The following is a 22,169-nucleotide window of genomic DNA, read 5'->3' on the forward strand; positions in this document are numbered from 1 at the left end:
TCTTTGAGAAAATACGCACATTTACGTGCGACTTAATTCGTGGGAAAAAGGGTTTTATTAATGTCAATGCTGTTTTCTATGCATGCTTTCGCTTAATACTTTGGGATACTGGTGCACTTGTAATCAGAAGGCCTTTTTGTCATGTAGGCAACAGTACACGATTTCCTTCATAATCCATTTCGTATTTCATGGAGCCTAAATTACACAATTTTCTTCATAATGCATTTATTACATGTTAAACAGGTTCATGTAAAATAATGAATTATGTTGGCTTACACTTATGGCACTTCCAAGGCCTTTCCATTATGATCATTACGGTCATGTCAATCATGTTATATACTTAGGCTACTGTAAATGCCAGTTTCCTAGTACCGACTAGCACTTGAACGCAGTATTATGCTGACTTCACAATCTCGTGGGAAATGGGAAAATGGGAAGTTGTAACTCCGACATGATTGTGTTCAAGTGCTTTTGAAGTCGGAACAATTCTTAAGATTGGCCACATAATTTTCTCATTTCCCACTTGTAATTCCTATTTTGAGGGTCATTCAAGTGAAACTTCCCAATCGGAACTAGGAATTTCCGAGAACTCCGACAGCACCGGAACGAGGCATTAGTATGTGTAATAGACAACAGTAGGGTCTGGGTCGCGGCGTGTACAGCCCTCATACCCATTCACGACCACCGCGAAATGAGTGTCAGTATCCTACTGTGTCCGTGCAGTCAACTAGTAGAATTATTGTTTGTGACGTAAGTATGGGGATTATTAATAAGGTTCTGGTCGTCAGAGATACAGGCTATACAACAAACAATATAACTATAGAATTAAGAAACTAAAGTAAATAAAGTAATAAGGAAATAAATGCAAAAAAATAAAATATAACATTAACAAATGTTTGGTTGCTTTAAGACTAATAAATCATGTCTACACAATAATATTGGAGCGGTTCCAATGTTTAGCCTACATCCAATGTTTAGCCTACATCCAATGTTTAGCCGATGTTTAGCCTACATCCAATGTTTAGCCGATGTTTAGCCTACATCCGATGTTTAGCCGATGTTTAGCCTACATCCGATGTTTAGCCTTCATCCAATGTTTAGCCTACATCCAATGTTTAGCCTACATCCGATGTTTAGCCTACATCCGATGTTTAGCCTACATCCGATGTTTAGCCTACATCCGATGTTTAGCCTACATCCAATGTTTAGCCTACATCCGATGTTTAGCCTACATACATAGCCTACATCTGTCTTCAGATTTATTTTATGGGTGATTTTTCCATTGAAAGAAATGTATTTAATCTTCCACTCCACTCTTCCGATACATTTATTTGCTGCAGACAAGATGATATTCAACAGGTAGGCATTTTGAAACCGTTCAGAGATTACTCCAAGTAATGGCACTCTTTGGGTTCTTTGCCAGGGAACATTTAAATACATTATCAATGACAAATACTGTTTTCTATGCTTGATTACACTTAATATTTTGGGGTGGTGTTGCGCTCATTGCAGTCAGAAAACATGTTGGCCGATCAAAACCCTTGCGGGTGATGTTGCTTTCTCTCCCCAAGTCGTACGAGAAAATAACAGAAAACTGACCCAAGATCAGTACTGTACATATGCAACTTCAACCCAATGTAATGCGGAGCGCGTTCCAGCTCTTCAACACAATCGGCTGCAGGGGAGGTTACTTTCTGTGTTGTTCAATTTATATAAGAATATCAAATTAAATGAATCTAAGAAACGCTTTTCCAGGCAGTTTGAATGTATATTCTTATTCTGTGCAGATTCTGTGTAATTTGACTTACAACACAAATGCGCATCATGACTTCAACAAAAAAGGCAACTTGGAACGTACCCGATCCTCCCATGCGATCATTCTCTTTCCCGGTAAGTGAAGTATGCAATTAAACAATGTGGTTGTAATCACTAGTATGTAATGTTATGGAGATTGATTTCTTGCTTTTTACGACATTTCTCAAACCACTATGCATTTTCACTGATCTGTCAAGGTTTTCAATGAAAATCAGAGCTATAGGCCTACTCAACCGTTTCAGCTAGCTAGGCCAGCTTTAGCTAGCTAACGAGCTAGGCTACAGTCTATGGAGTTTCATGGTGGGCAACATCTACACACCTGATTAAACTAGTTTGAGTGGATAATTACTTAATCCACATCTGTCAAACTCCTACCATGGGAGGTCGGAGTGTCTGCAGGTTTTTGCTCCACCCTTGATTGATAGATGAAGGTCACAAATGACTAGGGAACTCCCCTCACCTGGTTAGGTTGTCCAGGTTTTCATTGAAATGAAAAACCAAAAGCCCGCAGACACTCGGCCCTCTGTGGAATGAGTTTGACACCCCTGTCTAATAGAGCTAGTTCAACTTGTCTTTGCAAAGCCTTTCTAAAGACAGTTTTAGATCTTGTGGAGAAAACAATTCCAACCAATGGATGAATTGGGACCACCAGACAGCAATGCTCCCATCCACAGTGAATGTGTATCTATCCAATGGTCATCTTATCTATCATTCACATTCTTTACATCTTTGTACACCACCTGTAGTTTTTGTGATGTAATCCACTTACAAATTAAGTACATTTTAATGCTCATTTACATTTTTTTAATTAAAATAAGTATCCTACATATACAGCTGTGAAATACAATTCTAAACTTGTTCTATTCTCTTTACTTTGCAGCTCCAAATAAAGACTCTTCACACCTACCACCCTTCTCTTCAGACCACTCAGACCCACACCTACCACCCTTCTCTTCAGACCACTCAGACCCACACCTACCACCCTTCTCTTCAGACCACTCAGACCCACACCTACCACCCTTCTCTTCAGACCACTCAGACCCACACCTACCACCCTTCTATCCAGACCCACACCTACCACCCTTCTATTCAGACCACTCAGACCTATGGCTGACACCTTTAGTCTCTCAATCTCTCTCTCTTTCTTTCTATCCATCCTCTTGATACAGATTTCTTGATCTATCCTTTGGCTACATTTTAACCTGTTGGGGCTAGGGGGCAGTATTTTCACGGCCGGATAAAAAACGTACCCGATTTAAACTGGTTACTACTCTTGCCCAGAAACGAGAATATGCATATAATAGTAGATTTGGATAGAAAACACTCTAAAGTTTCTAAAACTGTTTGCATGGTGTCTGTGAGTATAACAGAACTCATATGGCAGGCTAAAACCTGAGAAGATTCCATACAGGAAGTGCCCTGTCTGACAATTTGTTGTCCTTCTGTTGCATCTCTATCGAAAATACAGCATCTGTGCTGTAACGTGACACTTTCTAAGGCTTCCATTGGCACTCTAAAGCCACCAGAAAGAGGAATGGGGTGTCTGCTGTCTCTGGGCAAAGTACAGCAGCAGAGTTTGTAAGTGGTCAGCCTGGGGACAGTGAGACTGAGATGCGCGTTCACGAGACTTCTCCATTTTTTTTCTTTCAGCCTTTGAATGAATACAACGTTGCCCGGTTGGAATATTATCGTTATTTTACGAGAAAAATAGCATAAACATTTATTTTAAACAGCGTTTGACATGCTTCTAAGAACGGTAATGGAATATTTTGTCATTTTTTGTCACGAAATGCGCTTGCGCGTTACCCTTCGGATAGTGACCTGAACGCACGAACAAAACGGAGGTATTTGGATATAACTATGGATTATTTGGAACCAAAACAACATTTGTTGTTGAAGTAGAAGTCCTGGGAGTGCATTCTGACGAAGAACAGCAAAGGTAATCCAATTTTTCTAATAGTAATTCTGAGTTTAGTGAGCCCCAAACTTGGTGGGTGTCAAAATAGCTATTTTAAAATCTGACAAAGTGTTTGCATAAAGGAGTTCTGTATCTATAATTCTTAAAATAATTGTTATGTATTTTGTCAACGTTTATCATGAGTAATTTAGTAAATTCATCGGAAGTTTTCGGTGGGTATGCTAGTTCTGAACATCACATGCTAATGTAAAAAGCTGTTTTTTGATATAAATATGAACTTGATTGAACAAAACATGCATGTATTGTATAACATAATGTCCTAGGAGTGTCATCTGATGAAGATCATCAAAGGTTAGTGCTGCATTTAGCTGTGGTTTTGGTTTTTGTGACATATATGCTTGCTTTGAAAATGGCTGTGTGATTATTTCTGGCAGGGTACTCTCCTGACATAATCTAATGTTTTGTTTTCGCTGTAAAGCCTTTTTGAAATCGGACAATGTGGTTAGATTAACGAAAGTCTTGTCTTTAAAATGGTGTAAAATAGTCATATGTTTGAGAAATTGAAGTTCATATCCATTTTTGAGGTATTTGTATTTCGCGCCACGCGATTCCACTGGCTGTTGACTGGGGTGGGACGCAAACGTCCCACCTAGCCCATAGAAGTTAAGTAAGTGGAAACTTTTTCTCTTTTGATTCAGCTTTCCTCCCATTTCTTGTGTTTTCAAAAACAAACCAGGTTGTAGTTTAAAAATGAAAACCAACTGGAGGAGATTATTCAAAAATTGTATCTTAAAATAAGTAACCAAATCCCACTGGCCCAGGTATTGTATCTGTCAACTAACGACACTCATTGCACTATGCACCCGAGGTTATGGCAGGTGGCCTACATCTAGGTTACAATAGTAGTCAACAGTTAGTATGACACATTATGTTACAGTGTGGCATGTGGGGTCATGTTAAAGCCTCAGGCTTAGTTTTATTACCAGGTGAGGTCCATTATCAGATCTGACCCATATGATTGAGTCATTGAAACCCATGTCACCTTCAAACACACAACACTTCTTTAACTCTCTTTATTAATTGCTATTGTTAGTATAGTTTTTGTCTCACAATCTCTAGTTCTCCTTGTCAATTCAAGCCCATTGCCAGAGTGGACCTCCCTGGTGCATTCCATCAGTCAAAGTGATGTGTATAGGGCTATTCTTTCTGACACTTTCGTATCCACCTTTCATGCAGAATGTCTCCTGGCTCCAGCCGTAAGCTGTGTCCTAGTTGTAACACATCAATAGGAGTAGTATCAAAGAAGTGCAAGTTCTGTGGTGCAACAATCCAGCTAAAGGTCAAGTTAGAGGGCCAAAAAAGGAAGGCTACAGATGAATGGACAAATAAGACAATGAAACATGGAAGATATGCTACCTTGATTAATGCAGAAAACAAGCTGGTAAGCTTTATTATGTTTTCCTCTAAAAAGATTTCTGAATTTCTAGCTTAGGGATATGATAGGCCCTATGCACTTATTTGTTGTTGTCTCATTGTGTCATTTAAGACTACATTTAAATGTCATTATTTGACTGACATTTGTTGTGTTTCTGGAAGTTATTTTGTCATTAATGATTCCAGGTACATGGGTTACACAAGGTAGGAGTGTACCCCCTGCTACTCCTCAGCAAGGGGAAGAAGGATAACATTTTGTTGTCGACTGCACTGTGTCCTCACAGTGGTATGAGGAATCAGACCTCGATGGCAGCAATCCAAAGGTTGTATGAGGCAATTGTGAAAGGTATTTGGACAGAAATATGTATGTTTGTCTACCTTAAGACCCTATCCCTCAACCACCACATCCGTCAGACTGTAAAAAACGAATTATTCCACTTACGCAAATTCGCCAAAGTCAGCCCCTCCCTCTCCTGTCCTGCCAGCCGAAACTCTCATCCATGCTTTCTTCTTCTCCAGAATAGACTATTGCAACTCACTACTCCCCGGCACTAACACAAACTCCCTCAATAAGCTCCAAATGGTTTAAAACTCAGCAGCCCATCTTCTAACCCATACTAAATCATCCTGGCAGCATATCACCCCCATCCTCTGTGAACTCCACTGGCTCCCTGTCTCCCACCGCATTAATTACAAGATCCTCCTGACCTAAAAAGATCTCCCACCTTGCTACCCCTTACCTCTGAACTTCTTCTCTCCTACCAGCCCTCATGCTCTCTCTGCTCAACCACAGTTGGCCACCTTGTCATCCCCAGGTCCAAGCTCCAGAGTTTCAGTGACAGGGTTGCTCCTAGGCTCTGGAACTCCCTCCCCCCAGCCATCCGTGACTCTGAGTCCATCATCATGTTTCAGTCCCACCTAAAAACCCACCTCTTCACCATGGCCTAACCTTACCTCCCCCTCTACCATTCCCACACACACCTCTTCTGTTTCACACACTCGCGCACTCACACTCACACACACGCGCAAAACCTGCTCACTCACTCACCTGCTGTCTCACTCACATACTCACACATCACACCCATTCCTTGAGCCCTTCTTACCTTTATTCAGCCCCATTATACCTGTTTCTAACATGCATTATATGTCCTGATCTTGTCCATAGTCTGATTGTGCCCACATTTTCAGACAGGTGTAGACGATTAAAAGAAGCATTGTGATCAGATCTTCCTGACCACGTCTGGAGTTGACAGTGAAACCATTTAAATCATCCTGCCTTCTAAAATCATTGACAGGTGGCACCATTGACTTATGGAATATATATATGTGTCTTAAAATAAATAAATAAGTATTATTTTGAAAGAATATCTGTCAAAGAATTAGCATACAAGGAGGGACCAGTAAATCTGTTCACAATGCGGACACAGTGGACGGATAAGACCATGTGTAGACGCATTTCTAAAAATGTGGGCACAATCAGGATAAAGGACGCATGTTGCGCCAAAGAATTTTGTTGAATGTTTTTCTTCCTTTTGTTTAGTCTGCTGTTGTTTAGTTAGATTATTGATTGTTTGTTAGTTTCTACAATTGTAAAGCTATGTATGTTTCATGTATAATTATTGTTATTATTAAAGTAGAGGAGTTAGTTCAGGAGAGCAACATTTCAACACATTCTTTTCACATATCCTGTGTAGAAGTTTATTTATAAACTGGGTGGTTCCAGCCCTGAATGCTGATTGTCTGAAAGCCTTGGTATATCAGACCGTATGACAACATTTATTTTTACTGCTCTAATTACATTGGTAGCCAGTTTATAATAGCAATAAGGCACCTCGGGGGTTTGTGGTATGTGGCCAATATACCACAGCTAAGGGCTGTGTCCAGGCACTCCGCATTGCGTCATGCGTAAGAACAGCCCTTAGCCGTGGTATATTGCCATATACCACACCTCCTCGGGCCTTATTGCTTAAATATACATGCTCACCTCTGCCAATTGGAAACTGTTGTCCACTTATCTGTCCCATTTACTTAATATGTTCTCTTTCGCAGTGGCAATCAACACCCATACCTCCACACTACATCCCTCCAACCCTCCTCCTGTGGCTGCCCAAGAACTGTCTGATACAGTTGCCCCCCAGGAGACCAGCTACACCCTCCTCATCACCCAGGTTGAACCCCCGATATCCCCCACCGCCCAGGAGATCAGCTACACCCCCATCCTTAACCAAGTTGAACCCCCAATAACCCCCACCGCTCAGGAGACCAGCTTCACCCAAACCAAACCAAAGAAGATGGGGAGAAAGTCCTGTCACCCTGCCACCCTCAAAAAACCCTCCAACTCGCTGAGCATGACAGTCTGTTGCATCAATTATTTAATAGAATCTGACAATGTTTCTGACATTCAAATAAAAGTAACATTGCGCAAGAATAATTTATGAATAGTTAAAAAATGTAATCAGAAAATTCAGAAACATAGTCTATTACGTAACGGGCATTGCGACGCACATAACCAAAACAAACTCTGGCCGAACGACCAAACCGAAGACGTGGCCAAACGCTGTGAAAACACAGATATACGTGCGTGTTCACAATTCTCCCACTATGTCAGACCTGCCTGCATAAGTGCCTTATTTTAATAATAATATGGTGTTGCTAATAGTAGCGTTAAGAGTATGTCACTTGCAACTGGCCTGTTCATGATGGGACAACCCCCATTTCAATGGGAACATTTCCAAGTTTGCAGCTTAACACACAAGGGCTATGCATTAATCTTCCCAAAAGATGTCATTGGTCATAATTGGGTCAGCATAATAAAATACAAAAGTCACTTCAATCATTCTGTGTCCATACTTTTGATGATTAATTGCGATTGCCTGTAGATTCTAGGCAACATTATTTTTCAACTAACCTGTTTCATCTGCAGCTGATGAGAGTCAGTTCTTGTACTCAAGTACAAGTAAAGTAGCCCTCTCGAAAACTACTTGAGAGTAAAGAAGTAACTGGTCAAAGTACTCAGTACTAGTTAAGCATTTGTACATCTCATACATACTTAAGGAATTGTTGACATAAAAGCCCATGACTAATGTACTGATGTAGCTCCATCAGGATGCAAAGGATTACTTGAAGACAAGGATTTCCTTTTTTGTTATTTATTATCTAAACTAATAAGCACACACACACACACAAGCACAGCACATTACAGTTCAACAATGTTTAAATCGGAAATCACCAGGTGAAACAATAAATCGTTTTCCCCGCCAATGGTTCTGTAAAAAGCATAGGGATGGGGCTGGAGAAAGGTAGTTTAAACCATGTTTCGAGGCTATAGTCCAGTGGTGTCAATCTCATTCCATGGAGGGCCTAGTGTCTGCTGGTTTTATTTTTTCCCTTTCAATTAAGACCTAGACAACCAGGTGAGGGGAGTTCCTTACTAATTAGTGACCTTAATTCATCAATCATGGGAGGAGCGAAAACCCGCAGACACTCGGCTCACCCGTGGAATGAGTTTGACACATGCTTGTGTATGTTTACATTTACTTTGTTTACAAACAGTGGAGTATAAAAAAACATATATTTTGGGATCTCATGGGGTACGGCAGTTGAACTATGTTCATGAGGCATTTATAAATTGTATTCTTCATGAATCCAAAAGTGGATGTAGCAACTGCAGATTGGCCATTTAAAGGGGTGTATCGGACCTGGTCATGTTTATTTTATTTATTTTTATTTCACCTTTATTTAACCAGGTAGGCTAGTTCAGAACAAGTTCTAATTTACAACTGTGACCTGGCCAAGATAAAGCAAAGCAGTTCGACACATACAACAGAGTTACACATGGAATGAACGAAACATACAGTCAATAATACAGTAGAACAAAAGAAAACAAAAAGTCTATATACAGTAAGTGCAAATGAGGTAAGTTAAGGCAATAAAAAGGCCATGGTGGCGAAGTAATTACAATATAGCAATTAAACACTGGAATGGTAGATGTGCAGAAGATGAATGTGCAAGTAGAGATACTGGGGTGCAAAGGAGCAAGATAAATAAATACAGTATGGGGATGAGGTAGGTAGATAGATGGGCTGTTTACAGATGGGCTATGTACAGGTGCAGTGATCTGTGAGCTGCTCTGACAGCTGCTGCTTAAAGTTAGTGAGGGAAATACAAGTCTCCAGCTTCAGAGATTTTTGCAGTTCATTCCAGTCATTGGCAGCAGAGAACTGGAAGGAAAGACGACCAAAGGAGGAATTGGCTTTGGGGGTGACCAGTGAGATATACCTGCTGGAGTGCATGCTATGAGTGGGTGCTGCTATGGTGACCAGTGAGCTGAGATAAGGCGGGGCTTTACCTAGCAGAGACTTGTAGATAACCTGTAGCCAGTGGGTTTGGCGACGAGTATGAAGCGAGGGCCAACCAACAAAAGCGTACAGGTCGCAATGGTGGGTAGTGTATGGGGCTTTGGTGACAAAATGGATGGTACTGTGATAGACTGCATCCAGTTTGTTGAGTAGAGTGTTGGAAGCTATTTTATAGATGACATCACCGAAGTCGAGGATTGGTAGGATGGTCAGTTTTACGAGAGTGTGTTTGGCAGCATGAGTGAAGGATGCTTTGTTGCGATATAGGAAGCCGATTCTAGATTTAATTTTGGATTGGAGATGCTTAATGTGAGACTGGAAGGAGAGTTTACAGTCTAACCAGACACCCAGGTATTTGTAGTTGTCCACGTATTCTAAGTCAGAGCCGTCCAGAGTAGTGATGCTGGACAGGCGAGCAGGTGCGGGCAGTGATCGATTGAATAGCATGCATTTAGTTTTACCTGCGTTTAAGAGCAGTTGGAGGCCACGGAAGGAGAGTTGTATGGCATTGAAGCTCGTCTGGAGGTTAGTTAACACAGTGTCCAAAGAGGGGCCAGAAGTATACAGAATGGTGTTGTCTGCGTAGAGGTGGATCAGAGCATCACCAGCACCAAGAGCAACGTCATTGATGTATACAGAGAAGAGAGTCGGCCCGAGAATTGAACCCTGTGGCACACCCATAGAGACTGCCAGAGGTCCGGACAACAGGCCCTCCGATTTGACACACTGAACTCTATCAGAGAAGTAGTTGGTAAACCAGGCGAGGCAATCATTTGAGAAACCAAGGCTGTCGAGTCTGCCAATAAGAATGTGGTGATTGACAGAGTCGAAAGCCTTGGCCAGGTCGATGAATACGGCTGCACAGTAATGTCTCTTATCGATGGCGGTTATGATGTCGTTTAGGACCTTGAGCGTGGCTGAGGTGCACCCATGACCAGCTCTGAAACCAGATTGCATAGCGGAGAAGGTACGGTGGGATTCGAAATGGTCGGTAATCTGTTTGTTAACTTGGCTTTCGAAGACCTTAGAAAGACAGGGTAGGATAGATATAGGTCTGTAGCAGTTTGGGTCTAGAGTGTCACCCCCTTTGAAGAGGGGGATGACTGCGGCAGCTTTCCAATCTTTGGGAATCTCAGACGATACGAAAGAGAGTTTGAACAGGCTAGTAATAGGGGTTGCAACAATTTCGGCAGATAATTTTAGAAAGAGAGGGTCCAGATTGTCTAGCCCAGCGGATTTGTATGGGTCCAGATTTTGCAGCTCTTTCAGAACATCAGCTTTCTGGATTTGGGTGAAGGAAAAATGGTGGGGGCTTTGGCGGGTTGCTGTGGAGGGTGCCGGGCAGTTGACCGGGGTAGGGGTAGCAAGGTGGAAAGCATTGCCAGCCGTAGAGCAATGCTTATTGAAATTCTCAATTATAGTAGATTTATCGGTGGTAACAGTGTTTCCTAGCCTCAGAGCAGTGGGCAGCTGGGAGGAGGTGCTCTTATTCTCCATGGACTTTACAGTGTCCCAGAACTTTTTTGAGTTAGTACTACAGGATGCAAATTTCTGTTTGAAAAAGCTAGCCTTAGCTTTTCTAACTGCCTGTGTATATTTGTTCCTAACTTCCCTGAAAAGTTGCATATCACAGGGGGCTATTCGATGCTAATGCAGAACGCCACAGGATGTTTTTGTGCTGGTCAAGGGCAGACAGGTCTGGAGTGAACCAAGGACTATCTATTCCTAGTTCTACATTTTTTGAGTGGGGCATGCTTATTTAAGATGGTGAGGAAGGAACTTTTTAAAGAATAGCCAGGCATCATCTACTGACGGGATGAGGTCAATGTCATTCCAGGATACCCCGGCCAGGTCGATTAGAAAGGCCTGCTTGCAGAAGTGTTTTAGGGAGCGTTTGACAGTGATGAGGGGTGGTCGTTTGATCGCAGACCCATTACGGATGCAGGCAATGAGGCAGTGATCGCTGAGATCTTGATTGAAAACAGCAGAGGTGTATTTGGAGGGCGAGTTAGTTAGGATGACATCTATGAGGGTGCCCGTGTTTACGGATTTGGGGTTGTACCTGGTAGGTTCATTGATAATTTGTGTGAGATTGAGTGCATCAAGCTTAGATTGTAGGATGGCCGGGGTGTTAAGCATGTCCCAGTTTAGGTCACCTAGCAGCACGAGCTCAGAAGATAGATGGGGGGCAATCAATTCACATATGGTATCGAGGGCACAGCTGGGGGCAGAGGGAGATCTATAGCAAGCGGCAACAGTGAGAGACCTGTTTCTGGAAAGGTGAATTTTTAGAAGTAGAAGCTCGAATTGTTTGGGTACAGACTTGGATAGTAATACAGAACTCTGCAGGCTATCTTTGCAGTAGATTTCAACACCGCCCCCTTTGGCAGTTCTATCTTGGCGGAAAATGTTATTGGTAGACATCCGGGTTGGCAGAGTGTGCTAAAGCAGTGAGTAAAACAAACTTGGGGAGTAGGCTTCTAATGTTAACATGCATGAAACCAAGGCTTTTACGGTTACAGAAGTCAACAAATGAGAGCACCTGGGGAGTGGGAGTGGAGCTAGGCACTGCAGGACCTGGATTAACCTCCACATCACCAGAGGAACAGAGGAGAAGTAGGATAAGGGTAGGGCTAAAGGCTATACGAACTGGCCTTCTAGCACATTTGGAACAGAGAGTAAAAGGAGCAGGTTTCTGGGCACGATAGCATAGATTCAAGGCATAGTGTACAGACAAAGGTAAGGTAGGATGTGAGTACATTGGAGGTAAACCTAGGCATTGAGTAATGATGAGAGAGATATAGTCTTTAGAGACGTTTAAACCAGGTGATGTCATCGCATATGTAGGAGGTGGAACAACCGGGCAAAAGCAGTAACAGATGAGCGCCCTTCTCAAATCTGTGACACATGATCACATTGTCAACAAGGAAGAAATATAAAAGTTTATTTTCCATAAAATGTTCAAACTATTTTTCCTTAGGAAGGCAGATAAAGCACATATGCAAAACAAATGGAATCACTTTTCACCCAGTGCAAACTGCACCCACCCAAACGAACACCTTCAGTCGGTGATAGATTCCTCATCATCAGAGCTGTAGTGGATGCTGTCATAGATGTCATCTAGGTCCTCTTCCAGGAGGTCATCTATGAAGTTATTTTCTAGGAGGGAGGTGTCTTGGCCCATAGCTTGGCTGTATATCAGATTGACAGAGTCCTGGATTCTTCTGAGGCTGCTGACTCCTCTGAAGCATGGAGAAGAGGCCTCTGCTCCCAGCTTCCGACTGATTCAATTGCCAGCCTAACACCAACAATCGTAATGTGTAAGGTAAATACCATGAAGTATTCCTTAAATACAATAGCAATTACAGGGTGCCAACATCAATTGTACATATTAATGAAAGTTCCCCTACTTTGCCTGCTTAGGTCAAGTGCCACATGTGAAGCAAGGTCTTGCACATTCTCGGATTCCCTCTTTAGGCTTTCCCAGTGCTGCTTGACTTCCTTTAGAACAATTAACTCTTCCTCCTTCAGCCGTCTCAGGAGCATCACCTGAGGAGCATCACACAAAGGCTATTTTCTTTGTGAGTAGGTCAGCTGTAAATTCATAAGAATGCAATGTGGATTTGTAACTTTAAGGGCAGTGCTGTCTGTGTTTGCGCAACTGAACAAACACAGATAGCAAAACAGAAACATAGTTATTGTGACACACAAACATACTACTTACTTTGTCCATGCAGCTCCCAAGGCCATGCATGGTCTGCGGAAAGGATCTCATCTGCAGATGGTATTGCTGAATCTGGTACAAGGGTGTTGTACTCCTCTATGGCAGCTGTCAATTTGGCCTTTTCTTCCAATATCTTTCTGCGCAGAGGGTGTCTTTTCTTGCATCCATCTGTCATCAAAACAAAAGGAGAATGGAATTATTTCTTAAATTGCAATACTTTGAAATGAAAGAGAAATGAAGTGTGTGCAATTCAATATTCATGAAATGTAACAAACCTGCCTGACGGTAGAGGTTCTGTTTCCTTTGTTTGATGCTAAGAAACAGGACTTCAATTGTTCTCTGTAGTACCTGGGGACCATCCGTGTTCTCATTTGTTTCCTCTGCACTCACTTCCTGGAGGAACATAGGGCCTGTGAAGGTTTCTGTAACAAATAATTTGTTATGTGGGGGTGAGTGAGCCCCAACCTGGAGAACCAGGGAATGTTTTGTCTGCCTCCTACCCTTCCACCTGTCCGGCTTGATTACACCTGCCGGTGGAATACACCCTCTAAGGGTTAGCTTTCAGGGTCATTGGAGTAAGCAAGCCTCTCCATTACGTCAAGGTGACAGTCTAGGAGAGTTACATTTAGGATTCTTTTTTGTTGTTGTATTCATTTACCTGTATTAGCCCATTGCTGAACTTCCGTTGTCTCATCGCCTACACCCAAATCGCTCTTAAACTTTGAGAGTCTGGGTCTCCTCCTGGATTTTTGCTGTTGTCTGAGAATTATGACAAAAACAAAACAGAATAATTAATTGTTTAAAATAAATTAAATGCATAGATATAATACTTCTAAAATAAATGTATTGATCCACACAATACACCTTCAAGTATCTTCTGGACAATACTCTGTGCAGGTGGTTCTTCTTCCTTCTGTTCCACCCCATGGCCTGGATGGTTAGCATGTCGGTTCTTGCTAGAAAAGCCAAATAGAACTCCTTATTCCAGATAAGTATTAACATAGCTGAATAGAACAACCTTAAACAAAATGTTTACCTCCTTTGGACATTTGCTTGGAACAGATTGCAGCCCTCGACAAGAAGCTGTTCCCTTGTTCCACTTCCTCCACCAGAGTTTTGCCAGCTCCTTCCTGATTCCGTCCTCCCCACTTAATCTACATTAAAAAAAAGATTGACTTAATATTGCGATTATGTGAATAACAAACATCTAAATGGGAAGCCTTGTAAAGGACTGATGCTAGAAATTATCTTTCAACAGTTTAATAAAGAAAAACTTACCTCGAATTTCAAACGATTTGCCTTTGCATGCATGACGGAAAGAAGTGGCTTCATGTCTAGAAGAGTGTCGAGCTCTGGACAATGAAGGGCAACTCACATCCATACACATGAATTGTATGTTCCTGCTGCCAGACAATTCCTTCTGCAAGAACAGTGGGTATGCAAATATCTCTCCACGCATCATGTTGATGCTCCTTAGAAGTATTCCGTGGCAGCTGACGGCAACTTAGAGTCCCTCTTCATCAAGTCTGTTGTTTGTTTTCCTTGATGACTCTTTAGCTGCTGTCCACTGGGATGCTCCACATACCCCTTTTCCATAACCCTAGACAAGGAAGTAGAAGAGTATAGGTTGAACATTGTTTTGGGGGAAGTGTTAACTGGACAGTGGTTAGGTTTTTAAAATCTAGCTGAGGGCACTGAGCTACCCCTTGTGTTCGCTACAATGGGGATCAGAAGTTGGAGATTGACTGTAAAAAACAAGCACTTGTAAAGTGTGTTGCATTTCTGAACAGAGGGAGTGGTGTAACAACCCTGAACTTGGAGAGAGGATTACCATCTCCAAAATGATATGTTTTTATTGGAATAGTGTATAACGAGTCTGCCTTTGAGTCAGATGGCCCGAGGCCAGTCCTATTTCACATATTAGAAGATACACAGGAAACGTACATGTTTAGTCTTTGTATGGACATAGTTCCCAAAGTCAGACACATCCTCATCCTTGCAGATAAATACACCAAGAATCCTTTGTCATCAGCCCTTGAAAGGACACATGAAATACATTAAATATATGACATATGAAATAGCAATCAACCTCAGTAACTGATTGTGGGACACTTGCCAATGTTGATAATTCATTTCATTACAAACTCAAAACATTTAAGCTAAAAATGAACTCAACTGCATTTGAAAACGTTCACACTGGACAAAGAAAAGCAAACCTTGTTTGGATTGTTTAAATGATATAATAGATTATGGTGTTATTTGATCAATTATGAATAGTTTTACATACCCTTTTTTGAATCGATACAGCTTCTTGTTCCCATCCACTGACACTGCAAGCATGCTGGGTGAACAGGCTGGGCAGTCAAAGTACTGTACATCACAGACCTGATCAATTTCAGAGCGGCAGTACGTCCACTCATATAAGCTTTTTTGAAAAGTGTCCCCACAGATCATTCCGTTCTGGTAAGGGAAAAATACATATGGGAAAGATATGAAATAACTTACAACAGTATTATAAACAAAACATACTATAATTCACTACGGCTGACTGGATTTGAGTTAAAGCAGGGTCAGTGCATAGTGTTGACAGCAAAGCAGGTGAAAGCCAATGCAAAAGTAGGACGAGTACTTATGTTGTAAAGAGCAGGAAATATTGGATGCAAGAGGGGCACAGATAAGGGGCATGGCAGGGCAGTGGTGCAGGAGGCTAACAGATCCTGTAGCAAGAGACCTGAAGTTTTAACGTAGTTGTACTACTGGAAATACATTTTGTTACAACGCTTTGTGTAACATAACTTTAACATATTGTTAACCTGAAGTCATACATGGGTAAAGCTGAGTATCATTTATTGTTACCCTGCCAAAGAAGTCAGTTCGCTGCTCCAAAATCCGCATAAACGCCAGACGGGACATTCCTGGAGATGACACTTTCAGCTCCTCAAAAGAGCTGAACAGATCTACCTGGTATATGGTGTCACAGTTGACAGTGGCAGGCCAGTACCCATTCTTTATCAGATCTGCCAAGTTTGCTGTCCAGGTGCTAAGACAGGTTGTGCAGGTCAGCACAGGCACTGTGACATTGTAGCGACCTTGAGGGAAAAAAATGTAGTCTGAATTAATGTTGTTTTACATAGCATTGCTACATCACTGTTTGGTTCTTGTAGATATTGCACATACCATTTATTCCTTCGAGGATTAAATGTTTCCCAGGGCCAACATGGATGGTGCTTGTCAGGCAACCACATATCACCTCTGGTACGTCCAATGGTAAGAAACAATCTAGGAACGATATTTATATACAACAAAAAACAAGAGTACATTTGAACTTTGATATAATACATTCAGCGGCAAAAAATAAATAAAACATTACGTTTTTTCATGAAGTTCATGAAGTGCATATTTGCCATCACTGTGGAGAGATATGGCTGTTGTTGGAGGAAGGGGTGTGTAGAATCCCTCGATCATGGACTCTCTGTTGTGCAGGGGGAACTTTGCATGTTTAGAGACATCGCAGTCTTCGCAGTAAAGCTGTTTTGGCAGACGGGCTATTCTGCGATGTAGAGAATAGCCCTTTTCACATTGCATGACTGACAGATCTTCTGAGATGCATGCTCTGCAGCCAGCAGAGAATCTACGATCTCAGGCCTGGACTCCCTCCACCTATCCTGTGAAAGTTCCTGCCTCACACTCCACTGGTGTGATGCACCAGGCACAGCAGGATTTGCACACTCAGGGTCTTCTAAGTCAGCTAGGAGGATGTTCATTTCTCGATGAAGTATTGCCTTTTGAAAACACAAAAATGGGAAAAGGATTAAATTAAGAATATTATATAATTAATCTATTAAAACTCACATTGTGCTGTAAGTAGGTGACAGCAAATATCTCTCTGCACAATCTATGGTGTGACAAGCCAAAAACCTCAGCTTTGATTCTACAGTAAATTCAATTACAGGGCAGACCAAAATATTGATTAAAGTCTAAATTGGAATATCAAACAATAGAACTTGATCCCATCATCGAATAGAAATTCTGAATGTTCTTAAAACAGCAAAAACACAATGAGTGTACAAAACATTCTCTTTCCCTGAAACTGACCAGGTGAAAGCTATGATCCCTTATTGATGTCACCTGTTAAATCCACTTCAGTGTAGATAAAGAGACAGATTAAAGGAGGATGTTTAAGCCTTGAGACATGGATTGTATGTGTGCCATTCAGAGGGTGATTGGGCAAGACAAAATATTTAAGTGCCTTTGAACGGGGTATGGTAGTAGGTGCCAGGTCCAACGGTTTGTGTCAAGAACTGCAACGCTGCAGGGTTTTTCACGATCAACATTTTCCTGTGTATATCATGAATGGTCCACCACCCAAAGGACATCCAGCCAACTTGACACAACTGTGGGAAGCATTTGAGTCAACATGGGCCAGCATCCCTGTGGAATATATATACAAAATTACTTGATGAACAATTTTATTTGTGGCCTTACTGCTAATAGCCCATACAAATGCATTGAATAACACATTTACTACATGGAAGAACAGATAGTCCCCCCCAATAAATCTATAGGAAATTTGTTCTGAAGTGTCTGTCCTATATCTGAGAGATAAAAGAAAGATCAGGATTTTTACATGTATTTAACCCCTTATTTTTGGCACTAAACAGTCTCAATATGTCACGTCCTGACCAGTAAAGGGGTTATTTGTTCTTATAGTTTGGTCAGGACGTGGCAGCGGGTACTTGTTTTATGTGGTTCAGGGTGTGTTTGTGTAGAGGGGGCATTTGGTTTTTATGGTTCGGGGTAGTTGTGTATGTAGAGGGGTATTTGATTTATTAGTCCAGGGTTTTGGTTATTGTTCTATGTTAGTTTATTTCTATGTTCAGTCTAGTCGTTTGTATTTCTATGTTTAGCTAATTGGTGTTGGGGCCTTCAGTTGGAGGCAGCTGTCTATCGTTGCCTCTGATTGAAGGTCCTATAAATAGGAATGTGTTTGTCATGGGATTTTGTGGGAGATTGTTTCTTGTTTTGAGGTGTGTGCCTGACAAGACTGTTTTTGTTGTCCGTTATCGTTTTTCGTGTTTGTTTTTGATTATTAAAAAATGAGCATTCACATACCCACTGCGTTTTGGTCTTCATCCAACGACAACCGTGACAGAATATATACTGGACCTCCATTCATTTTTTCACCTGGTACCAGGGACCTTCAGACAAGTCTTGTGAGACCTGTTGGCGTCCTAGAGCAAAACAACCGACATGTACCTGCGAGTCTCACTTTTCCACAGGGGGGTCGGTTTCTCCCAGCTTCCGTGTTTATGCTACATTGACACATCTGATAACACGGAAGAGCTTGAGAGGACAGTATAGTTCACTGGAAAATGACTGTAGGCAATATGCTGTGTGCGTCATACTTCATTATAGGCTCATGACTGAGAAAGAAACAGAGGCATGGGCTTTAGACTACGTAGCTAGATTTAACCAACTTTCACTTTAGAAAAAGACGTGGAGGCAAAGGCACTTTTTAAGTTGTCAATAAAACAACACTTTTGGGGGATCGTTTCACCTTTTAAACATCTATTGTGTACAACAATATATTGATTTGATTTAATTTGACAGAAATGTTGGTTAGACTATTCTTATAATACCACTTATACCAGTATAACAAAGTCATTGGATACCATGATACACATGGATATGTTGTGCTATCTGTGTTAATACTTTCAACCTAAGTTAGAGACTTTTTAAGAGCAACTGATGTGGTTTTCCAGAACGGTTTAGGTGATTTTGACGCCATGGACGAGCCTGGAAATGCAGCTCTTTGCCTGCTCACAGGTTACTGACATGTTGTTCCTCTGCATGGGTGTGGCTCCTCCATTTCTCATCCTGTTCAACTGAGAATGTTGTTTTAGCTCACCTGGCCGGTACATCGGGTAGGAGGAGTTTAAATCGGTAGAAAGGGATCGCATTTGTTTTCTAATTGGGCTGCTTCCCTGGTGTGAACCAAATGCCCTTCTTGAGCGGATGGCGAATGCGAAGTCGGCTCAGAATAGGGTTCGACTAAGCTATATGGAATTGTTTTAAGAAGGTCATACCAAGGATAATTTAGCTATTTGATTTGGAATTTGAAGACCCCTTGAAGTATAAAAAAATATATACAAAATTATTTGATGAACAATTATATTTGGCTTTACTGCTAATAGCCCATACAAATGCATTGAATAACACATTTACTACGTGAAAGAACAGATAGTCCCCCCCAATAAATCTACAGGAAGTTTGATCTGAAGTGTTTGTCCTATATCTGAGATATATAAGGAAGATAAGGAAACATGTTTATTTTTATATGTACCCCTTATTTTGGCAATAAAGAGTGCATTCGGAAAGTATTCATACCCCTTGACCTTTTCCACATTTTGTTATATTACAGCCTTATTCTAAAATGTATGAAATATTTTTTACCCTCATCAATCTACACACAATACCACATGGTGACAAAGTAAAAACAGGTTTTATTGACATTTTTGCTTATTTTTTTTTAAACAAACAAATATATCACATTTACGTAAGTATTCAGACCCTTTACTCAGTACTTTGTTGAAGCACCTTAGGTAGCAATTACAGCCTTGAATCTTCTTGGGTACGCTACAAGCTTGGCACACTTGTATTTGTGAAGGTTCTCCCATTCTTCCGTATAGATCCTCTCAAGTGTAACGGCCGTCGTCTGAAGAAGTGGACCAAGGTGCAGCGGAGTTAGTGTTCATTATTAGAATTTTAATGTAAACAACGTGAACACTATACAAAACAAGAAAAGAGTAAACCGACAGCAAACAGTCCTGTCTGGTACAAAAACACTGACAGAAACAATTACCCACAAACCCAAAGGAAAAACATGCTCCTTATGTGTGACTCCCAATCAGCAGCAACGAGCTTCAGCTGTGCCTGATTGGGAGCCACACACACGGCCCAAAACAAAGAAATACAAAAACATAGAAAAAGGAACATAGAACGCCCACCCAATGTAACACCCTGGCCTAACCAAAATAAAGAACAAAAACCCCTCTCTATGGCCAGGGCGTTACATCAAGCTCTATCAGGATGGATGGGGAGCGTCACTGCACAGCTATTTTCAGGTCTCTCCAGAGATGTTCGATCAGGCTCAAGTCCGGGCTCTGGCTCTCAAGGACATTCAGAGACTTTCCCTGACGCCACTCCTGCATTGTATTGGCTGTGTGCTTATGGTCATGGTCCTGTTGGAAGAGGAACCTTCACCCCAGTCTGAGGTCCTGAGTTCTCTGGAGCATGTTTTCATCAAGAATCTCTCTATACTTTGATATTTTCATCTTTCCCTCAAATCCTGACTACTTCCACCACCATGCTTCACCGTAGGGATGGTGCCAGGTTTCTTCCAGACGTGACACTTGGCATTCAGTCCAAAGAGTTAAATCTTGGTTTCATCAGACCAGAGAATCTTGTTTCTCATGTTCTGAGAGTCCTTTAGGTGCCTTTTGGCAAACTCCAAGCGTGCTGTCATGTGTCTTTTACTGAGGAGTGGCTTCCGTCTGGTCACTCTACCATAAAGGCCTGATTGGTGGAGTGTTGCAGAGATCGTTGTTCTCTAAAAACCTATTTTCGCTTTGTCATAATGGGTCATTGTGTGTAGATTGATGAGGATTTTTTTTTATTATTCCATTTTAGAATAAGGCTGTAATGTAACAAAATGTGGAAAAGGTCAAGGGGTCTGAATACTTTCCCAATGCAGTGTAGACAGGTATGTGCCTTTCCAAATCATCTCCAATCAATTTAATTTACCACAGGTGGACTCCAATTAAGTTGTAGAAACATCTCAAGGATGATCAATGGAAACAGGATGCACCTGAGCTCAACTTCGAGTCTCATAGCAAAGGTTCTGAATATTTATGTATAAAAGTTATTTCGATTTTTTATTTTAAATACATTTGCAAACATTTCTAAAAACCTGTTTTTGTCATTATGGGGTATTGTATTAGGAAAAATAATACTATAATAGTGTTTAATGTAACAAATTGTGGAAAATGTCAAGGGGTCTGAATACTTTCTGAAAGCACTGTATATACTGTACATCTGTTCATTTTTTCAACTGATACCGGGGCACCATCAGACGAGTCTTGTGAGGCCTGTGGGCGTCCTAGAGCAAACAAGCGACATGTTCCACAGAGGGGTCCTATTAGTGTGGTTTAGCCCACACTGTTCAGACGCTAGAGACAGGTTGGCTGTAACAATTTCAGATGAGTCCCAAGACTCTTGAGGGGGTCGTAGAGCAAAATGGAGAACACCATTGTGGTCGTGAGAGTCTCATCTTTCCATAATAGTGTCTATGCCAAACCGTTCACACGCTACAGATGATTTTGTGAGAAGACCGATTTTCAGAATGTCTCATGGTCAGACAAGCACCGCTTTAGCTCTGTCACCTTTCACCGCAGATTTGGAAGTGTGACATAGGCGGATGCGGTGGATTGAGACACATCCAATTCAAAAAACAGATATCTCTAACTTAAACAGACAGATTTCTATTAGGATTTTTTTCATTTGGCAAATTAGATTTACGTGGGGGCACGGAGATCAACCATAGGTGGTTTAATAGTGCCACATTAGCGGACTGATATGTAATCTGTAGTGCGAAAAATAAAAACTCCTGCAAAAAAAATCCCAATTCAAATAAAGACAATAATTCTGCACCCCCACCCCAAAAGTTCTTTCTGCCGCTATGGTCCTGTTGTAACGCTCGTCATTTGTAGTTGAAGGAGAAGTGGACCAAAGCGCAGCGTGGTAAGTGTTCATGATCTTTTATTACAAGAAACACTCAAACAAAATTACCAAAGGCGAAAACGAAAGCGCACAGTTCTGTCAGGCACAGATGCTAAACAAAAACAACATCCCCCAATCACAG

General features: G+C 41.4%; 1 protein-coding gene and 2 long non-coding RNA genes across 3 annotated transcripts; 1 reads left to right on the forward strand and 2 right to left on the reverse strand.

Annotated features, from left to right (window-relative positions):
* The first annotated feature begins 280 nt into the window (after nt 1-280).
* Nucleotides 281-8,000, forward strand: LOC115206715 (uncharacterized). The gene is made up of 4 exons (XM_029773919.1): nt 281-750; nt 4,970-5,174; nt 5,354-5,513; nt 7,217-8,000. Exons 1-4 carry the CDS (start codon nt 692-694, stop codon nt 7,603-7,605), a joined length of 813 nt encoding a protein of 270 aa, XP_029629779.1. The 5' UTR covers nt 281-691; the 3' UTR covers nt 7,606-8,000.
* A 4,447-nt stretch (nt 8,001-12,447) lies between these two features.
* Nucleotides 12,448-13,069, reverse strand: LOC115206770 (uncharacterized). The gene is made up of 2 exons (XR_003880863.1): nt 12,936-13,069; nt 12,448-12,823 (listed from the first exon to the last, which is right to left on the reverse strand). It is a non-coding gene; the product is annotated as an uncharacterized LOC115206770 (long non-coding RNA).
* Nucleotides 13,070-13,261: 192 nt separating this feature from the next.
* On the reverse strand, nt 13,262-15,259 carry LOC115206755 (uncharacterized). Its single transcript, XR_003880861.1, has 7 exons — nt 15,194-15,259; nt 14,528-14,849; nt 14,286-14,403; nt 14,114-14,205; nt 13,908-14,008; nt 13,525-13,629; nt 13,262-13,417 (listed from the first exon to the last, which is right to left on the reverse strand). It is a non-coding gene; the product is annotated as an uncharacterized LOC115206755 (long non-coding RNA).
* Nucleotides 15,260-22,169: the final 6,910 nt, after the last annotated feature.

The sequence above is a fragment of the Salmo trutta genome, chromosome 1, assembly GCF_901001165.1.
Source record: "Salmo trutta chromosome 1, fSalTru1.1, whole genome shotgun sequence".
Taxonomy (NCBI): Eukaryota; Metazoa; Chordata; class Actinopteri; order Salmoniformes; family Salmonidae; genus Salmo; species Salmo trutta.

Bases quoted from the DNA above. Each gene is read 5' to 3' on its own strand.
- LOC115206715 (XM_029773919.1), top strand. From the start codon at position 692: ATGAGTGTCAGTATCCTACTGTGTCCGTGCAGTCAACTAGTAGAATTA. The intron at 5,175-5,353 runs GTAAGCTTTATT...TAATGATTCCAG, and splicing joins TTAATGCAGAAAACAAGCTG to GTACATGGGTTACACAAGGT. The intron at 5,514-7,216 runs GTATTTGGACAG...TCTCTTTCGCAG, and splicing joins GTATGAGGCAATTGTGAAAG to TGGCAATCAACACCCATACC.